General features: G+C 39.1%; 1 protein-coding gene across 4 annotated transcripts in view; it reads left to right on the top strand.

The window, feature by feature from the left end:
* The window catches only part of Ptpn20 (protein tyrosine phosphatase non-receptor type 20), a 67,418-nt gene extending 65,683 nt beyond the window's left edge, over nucleotides 1-1,735 (top strand). For all 4 annotated transcript variants that reach the window (XM_034498028.2, XM_076931464.1, XM_076931466.1 and 1 more), the window contains one exon: nucleotides 90-1,735. In XM_034498028.2, the coding sequence (XP_034353919.1) occupies nucleotides 90-155 (66 nt within the window). In that variant the 3' untranslated portion in view covers nucleotides 156-1,735. The remainder of the gene's footprint in view (nucleotides 1-89) is intronic.
* The last annotated feature ends 6,236 nt before the right edge of the window (nucleotides 1,736-7,971 follow it).

Genomic DNA, 7,971 nt, shown 5'->3' on the forward strand with positions numbered 1-7,971 from the left:
GCAATCTAAAAAACGTGCAGATGTGGTCTCCCAAAGGAGACACTGGGTCTGTTCACTCACCACTGTGTCATTCATGTGTGTGTGTGCAGGAGCAGTATCAGTTCTGTTATGAAATTGTCCTTGAAGTTCTTCGGCATCTTTTGGATTTGAATTGAGAAAAACTTCTGTGCCTGTCACTTGAGATTGCCAAGCAGCTTGGAGCCTGAGCTGTATTGAAGCATCTGCTGGCCATGCAGTTTGTCTTCTGATTTTCTCTCTGAAAGTCCCTGAGGGCAGAACCATTAGACACAGAGTGAACTGTTTCACTTGATCTTTCTGGACAAGAGCAAAATACCCTCTATGCCTTCTACTGAAACCAGTTATGTGAAGCAGCCTCAGCTTGGCTGTCTAGCTTGTGGTATTAAAGAGTTTAATAAAAGATTTGAATGTTTTTGTTAAGATTTTATTTGGAAAGGTGGCCAAAAGCCTCAGACAATTTCCAGCACTTTACAAACCCTGCTCTGGGAGAGCATGGGGCAATCAACTGCAGGCTCACAGACTGACCTCTAGTGGGCATTACGCAGACATATTTATCTGTGTTCTTTACAGAAGCTAGAGCCTATACTCCCAGCTGGTAACAGAATAACTCAAAAGAACTCTAATTAGGATGGATGACTTTTGAAATAAAATGGTTTTCATGTCCTATATTTTCATGGTCCCAGAGTACCCTAGGGATTCCGAAGGAAGAGCTGCCTTCCTGGAGCAGCAGTCAGGTCCTTGTCTGCTGCCCTGGGAAGCACCTCGTAGGTGACTAGTGTCCTTCCTCAGCATCCCCTGAACACACTGGTGAACAGTCCCAAGCTAAAATACACATCCATCTGCAAATTCAGTGGAAATGTTTGCCTGGCCCAACAAGACTTCTTTCCTATCCTGTCCCAACAGTTAACATACTACTCCATCTGCTTTATCAGAAGGAAGTATTAGACGTCACTTGCCTCTTAATCTTTAGCTAACCCATAAACTTTAATATAATGATATTGCTAAGTAAGTTTGAGTCTTGGTACCTGTTGTATCAAGTTTTTTTTCTTTTTAACTAACATCAAAAAAGGATATTTTTTTTTTCCTCTAGAGGACCATTAAGTCATTTCTTTCCTCTATAGGAATATTTAGATGCTGGACATTGGATTAGATTTTGGAAAACCAAATTCATAGTTGTGAAAGTGAAAACTTCCATATGCTTGTTAAGAAAATTCTAGCCATTGTTTCATTCATCATATCAGGATTCTGCCTCAGACAATTGTAGTGATTCTTTGTTTGAAGTTTTTCAATGATCGGACACTCCTAATTATAAGACACAAAGAAATTGACAAGTGTATTTGTACAGTAAATTCAGTAGTGATCAAAGCAATGAATCATATTGAAAATTCCTAAAATTGTAAATGCTAAACTTTTAAGAGGCTTATTTGTTTGGTTAAATGAATACTTGAGTTGGTTGAATTAAAATTGATAATTCTTATTTTAAAAATAATTATATGCCATACATTTGACATTAACTCAAGTTGATGATTTTAGCTATTTATACTGTTTATATGCATAATAGTCTGTGCTGAACAATAATTCATTCTGATTATTGGTCATTAACATTTGAATCTGTAACTGTATTTTCATTCTGTTACTATAAAATAGTAAGTATAATATAGAACAATGTTCCCAACATGGCCTGTATGTTGTTATTAAATGAAAATATGTACTATGCATTGCCTGTTGTGCTTTCATTTATCAGGATCTTGTGATTTCTTGTGACGAAGCCATCCCCAGGTCTTGTTGAGCATGCTTCCTCTCTAAGGTGTGACATGTTCTTACAGCTAAACTACTTTGAGTTTTGCAGAGAGCTTAAGTAAACATGGAAATACTGGCCACATTTGTTTTCATTTCATTCCTGAAGGTGAATTTCAAAGCAAAAACGTTGGATTGCTTGAAATCCTAACTTCTGCACTAGTAGTGAATCATTTTCTACCTCAGATGTGAAACCATGGTGAGGATGTTAACAGCTGATTTAAAGAAATCTTAAATATATTTAAATATAAGCATGGATATTTAGTAACTTTCAACTTCAAAAAATTTTTTAATGATGCTTAAGTGTTAGACCAAGACTTTTCAGAAATATGTATTACATATCCTACCTCCACATGAGTTTTACTAATTTATTTTTCTTTAAACCTTTTCACCTGGTCTCTGTGGAGCATTCAGCTTCTGATGGAATTTACATATATGACTCAAAGGCCATTTCAATGATTTATTTTGTTGAAAAATCTCAAAGGAAAGCACCTTGGAAGACCTGAAGTGAAAGTTCCATTTCCTACTTAGCTTTTCCTAAGCCCTGGAAAGACTTGATTGTTTTTCTGTGTAGTCTTGAGATTTGAATAACCGAAGAAGAGTTGTATCAGTCAGTGGATTCAGTGGGGAGAGAGAATGGCTCAGAGATCTTAGACTATAACTATGATCCAAAAGTAAGAGCAGTGCTTTCATTAGGAAACAGTCTGAATTTGAAGGCATCACATAGAGGCTACTCAATCCAGCCGTCATTGCTGAAGGGTGAAAATGACAAAGCGTTTTAGAAAATCACATCATATTTGAGGGTGGAGAAGCAGAGCCTATTAACAAAGCCACCAGCACTGTCACGTAGGAGTTAGCTGGTAGCTGGTAAGAGCATGAGAATACACAGTACAATCATTGTTATCAGTATTAGAAAGGTAGAAGAAAATTACTTGTTTGCCTTCATAAAAATAATAGTTTACTGAAAATAGTAGAAAATGTATCTCAAAGAGTTCAAGATACCTTTGTAAAATGTATTCTTTTTCTATAGCTATCCAGCTATCTGTGGATAGCATAGTAACCGTAGCCTGACTTCATTCATAATGCGGTAGGCTCACTTGCTTACAAATTATTATCTACAGCTGCTTTTGTGGTGCAATAGAAATGTCTGTGTTATTCACATTTTCAGGGATCACGTGGCTCATGCAATCTAAAGTATTTACTTTCTGGCCCATTTTAAAGGGGAGTTTTGCTAACCCCTTTATATCAGCAACAGAGTTATTAAACATAACATAACAAAATGGTTGTATAAAATCAGACATAGGCATGGTGGTATGTGCTTTAACCCCAGCACTCAGAAGGCGAATGTCTGTGAGTCCAGGCCAGCCTGGTACACATAGTGAGTTCCAGGCCAGCCAAGCCTACACAGTGAGACCCTTTTTCAAAAGCCAAAACAACTTAAGATTAAACTTAGTAAGAACTGAGTAGCCAATGATTAGATTCTAGATAAACAATAAATTCACTACAGAGCCAAGATAGTTTTGAAAAAGAATTAATTGAGGTGAAAGGAGAGTAATCAAATTATGGAGGAAAAGTCAAAGTGTTTTAAACACTGTGGTTCTGGGCAGGAGCGTAGCTCAGTGGTAGAGCGTTTGTCTATCGTGCTTAAGGCCCTGAGTTTAATCTATCATGCTTGCCCTTGAGTGGATGCATGCTGCAGTGTGCATGTGGCAGCCAGAGGACAGCTTCCAGCAGTCAGTTTTCTCCTTTTACTATGTGGATCCCAGGGGTTTAACTCAGGTCATCAGCCTTGGCAGTTAGTGGCTGTAACTGCTGAGCCACCTCACTACCCGAGATCTATTTTGTGTTTTTTAAAAATATGTTTTATGTTCAAGTTATTATTTAAAGCCTAGAGCTTAACAATTAAAGCAAATATTAGTAGATCTGATAATACTGAAAAGATAGACAAATATAAAATTATGTCTAGAGAGTTCAACATTTGTCTTAGTAATTATAAGGATAAGAGGAAAAAAATTGAGAGATATTGCTCAGATCTGATTTGTCAACCAGATCCATATGCTATTTATAGGACATTGCACCAAATTATAGCAGAATATGCTTTCTTTTGAAATGTGCAGGATATTCTCTAAGAGAGATTTTATATCTCAATAAAATGTAAAAGAATTAAATAATAATATACAAAGTATGTTTATGTATTAACTAAAATAATAGTTTTAAAAAATATTCAGAGTATTTATTTCTTTATTACACTTATTTTTGTGAAGGGGGGCAATGCATTATGTCACCATGTGAAAGTGGATGTCAGAGCAGAACTTGTAAAGGAAGCAGGTTCTCTTCTCCCATCATGTGTGTCCCAGAGACCAGGGCTGGCAGGCTTGACAGCAAAAGCCCTTACCTGTTAAGCCATCTCACCAGCCCAATAGATACCTTTGTATTTCTAAATAACCCAGAAGTCAAAAGGGAAAATTAAAAGAGAAGTTGAAGAGTACTCCAAACTAAATGAAAATAAAGCTTTTGAGATAGGATAACACAATCAGGAGAGAAAATGGTATTTTTGGTTTGAGTTCTGCTGTACTTTATACCAATGAGACCTCCATGTTAGCTGTTTTAAACTATTCCCAAGCTGAAAATTCAAGTCTGAGGGGACAGTTATCTTGAAGATGATGCTGAGGTAAAAGAATGGACGAGCTGTCCAAAGAATCTAAGATGGAAACCAAGAATTGAGTCCTGGGGAGCTTCAGTGTTCTTTACTACCCTTGGTGGTCTGGCTGCAAAGCCCCTTGTTTATTCATAATGTGTTTTGTGTGACACTACCCTTTGGATAACATGAACAGACATTTAATTCCCACAAGTGGGCAATTGATGACACATCAAAATAATGATACTGTTGAAGTACAACCTTCAACAGTAAGTTTATTGGGGTTACTTTTAGGAGTATGGATAAAGGATTACTTATAGTAGCACAATATACTCAAAACCAGCCACATTATCAAAAGCCCACACTAGCATGGGTGAAATTCATTAAAGCTGGTATTATGGAGCTCTCTGCATGACTTGCAGGTACAGACAGGTCAGAGAGTCTTCCATCCTCAGTAGTTGTTACTTCTTATATAACCCTTTGGAGGAAGGGACCCTGTGAACCTGGTAAGTTTCAGGGATTTCATGAGACTTGTGTGTTGTTTATTTCCTGAGTGGTAAGGAGCATCTCTCAAGTAGAATGCTTCAGAAAACTGCTACACAATGGTATCTGTCCCCATCTTATTCTTTCATCTGTGTTCCCCAAACTCTATGCTGAAGGATGTCTTTTAATTACACACTGATGGCCTGAAAATAATTCACTGGAGAGTGGTAGTCTCCTATGAATGTGTAGCTGAACCTGTATATGTATTGATTAGAGATGGAAGGGGCCAAGGTCTATAAAATATAAAACAATGTTTTATAAAATATTTTGTCAAGTGTATAAAGTACTTAAGATTAATAAGAATTGAGGGCTTGGTGAAGTATAGTTTTGTTTTTTGTTTGTTTGATTGTTTGGTTTTTGTTTTTCTCAGATAGGGTTTCTCTCTGTAGCTCTGACTGTCCTGGAACTCTCTCTGTAGAACAGGCTGGCCTCAAACTCAGAGATCCACCTGCTTCTGCCTCCCAATTGCTAGGATTAAAGGTGTGTGCCACCACTGCTAAGTGATGTATAATTTCTTTAATAGAATCACACACTAAGGATGAATCTTAGAACAAAATTTGAGCAGAACAGGGAGAAGGGGGTGAAAAAATCCAAATAGAAGAGAATAGAGTCAGAAGAGCTCAGACAGTTCCCTGAAGTTATAAAAGGTACATGAAAGCCACCAAAAGTTCCTACACCCAAACAAAACAAAACAAAACAAAACAAAACAAAACAAAACAAAAAAATGATTATAATCAAATCCCCATGAGAAAGGTCCAGGAAACCTAAGAGCACTTGCTGCTCCTCCGAAAGATCTGGGTTCCAACCCCTGGACCCATGGTGAAGCATACCTGTCTGTAACTCCAGTTTCAAGGGATCTGATGCCCTCTTCTGGTACCCAAACTTACATGCATACACGCTCCAACAAAAACCCACATGTACACATAATTAAAAACAAAAATCTTGCCTGCCCTCTCACTGTCACCCCTGCAGCTGCCACGGAGGAGCTGCACCAGAAGAAACCCTAGCTGGAGTGTTGCCCAGTGGCTGTGACAAGGAACATGACTTGGGATATTGTCTATTGCAAATAATGTGGCAGTGCCTGCCAGCACCTGAGGGGCTGCAGGGCCACTTATGAGGAGCCTGAGAGACCCATGGCGGCTTCTCAGAGAGATGTAGCAAGGGGGAAATGAGCCAGCAGTGTGCAGAATACCTCAGAAAGAAGTAAAAGCAGGTCTTATGGAAAGATGCTTTTTAAAAGTGGTTTCATGGAATTGGAAAAAAGATGGTGGAACACAGCTGTCCTTGCAGCTTAGAAAAGAGGAACTGGAGATGTGTTGGTGGATGGGAGCATGTCATTGCTCAGCAGGTGGGAAAGGAGTCTGAACATGCTTCAGTGGGTGTTTGGGCAACACAAATTGAACTTAATAGTTTTGGTTTTGTGTATAGAGAGAATATCTTGTGTATTGTATGGATGCATCATCTGTCAATTAAAAAAAAAAAGCCTGTGGCCTTTAGGAAAGGGTAGAATAGAAGGTGGGACATCCAGGAGGCAGAATGAATTCTGAGATAGAGCCAGATGCAGCAGATTCACCCAGACAGATGTGACAAAAGGAATGCATGATTCCTAAGTACAGGTAACTAGCTACATGTCAGAATGTAGGTTAAAATAATTGGGTTATTTTAGGTTGTGATCTAGTTAGAGGAGAGCCTAGCTATATGGCCAAGGTATTTGTAAATATGTTTTGAGTCTGGGGGGAAGAAGCAGACCAAACTTCTATAATTTGTCTGTCTGTGGGAAAGGTGAAAAAGTGGGGGAAAGGACCTAAGAGGAAAAGGAGGCAAGCATGATAGGGTGCTTTGTATGACACTCCCAAATAACTCATAAAGATACTATTTTGGGGGAAAATAACATTTCTTTTTTAGAAAAGCAAATGAACCTTTAGCCTATTTCCAAGTTTATTTTCAGACATTAGAAACATCACATAGGACCCAAAGAGCAGCAGGAACAGAAAAACTCAAAATAGGTTGACACATCAAGAAAGTACTTGACACAAATAAGCAAATAAACCCAGTAACTGGTTCCTTATGAGACATTAATGCTGGAGAGAAGAAGCAGTTTGTGAACAAAATAGAAAATGGAATTTTCCAATCATAATAAGCACTGGGAGAGGTGAGGGGGGAAAGTGAGGGAGGACAGGTGAGTAGGGCAGGTGAGCAGGGCAGGCGAGCAGGACAGGTGAGGAGGACAGGTGAGCAGGGCAGGCCGGCAGGGCAGGTGAGAAGGGTAGGTGAGCAGGGCAAGTGAGCAGGGCAAGGTCATCGATAACAAGTGTTAGAGATGTAACCAAAGAGCGGGTTCAGAACAGTGAAGGACAATTCTTAGTAGTAATTCAAAGAATATTCCTGAAAAGATTTAAGCTTATGTCTGAGTGTGGTGATGAATAAGAAATGTCCTCCACGGGCTCAGCAGTCTGAGTACTTGCTCCCCAGTTGGTGGCGCTGTTTAGAAGCTTATACAGCCACCAGCAGGTGGCCTTGCTGGAGGAAGTATTCATAGGGAAGTGGGGCTTTTTGAGTGTTTATAGACTAGCCCACTTCCTCTCTCTACTTTGTATACACAAATAAATATAATCAGCCTGCTCCTCCTATTGTTATGGATTCTTCAGGAATTGTGAGCCCAAATAAAGTTTTTATAAGTTACTTTAGGTCACGGTGGGAAAATACATAGCCAAGTTTGGAGGTGGCAACCCCAAGTAAGAGACAGAGTGTCCCTTCTGTGAGAGGGCTCTTCTTCCTCATTGGTGATGAGGCTGAGATTCTTTCACAGATAAAGGAGTGGATTTGATTACCAGAACCCATGGAGTACTCCTGACTTTCTCTGTGGTGTCTTCCTGCTAGGGCTTACCACTGAAATGTTGGTAGTCAGAACCTTTTCTTTTCTTAACTCAGTGTGTAAAAAGCTCCTCCCAAACACGAATGTGTACACTGGCGGT

This window comes from Arvicanthis niloticus, chromosome 3 (genome assembly GCF_011762505.2).
Source record: "Arvicanthis niloticus isolate mArvNil1 chromosome 3, mArvNil1.pat.X, whole genome shotgun sequence".
Lineage (NCBI taxonomy): Eukaryota > Metazoa > Chordata > Mammalia > Rodentia > Muridae > Arvicanthis > Arvicanthis niloticus.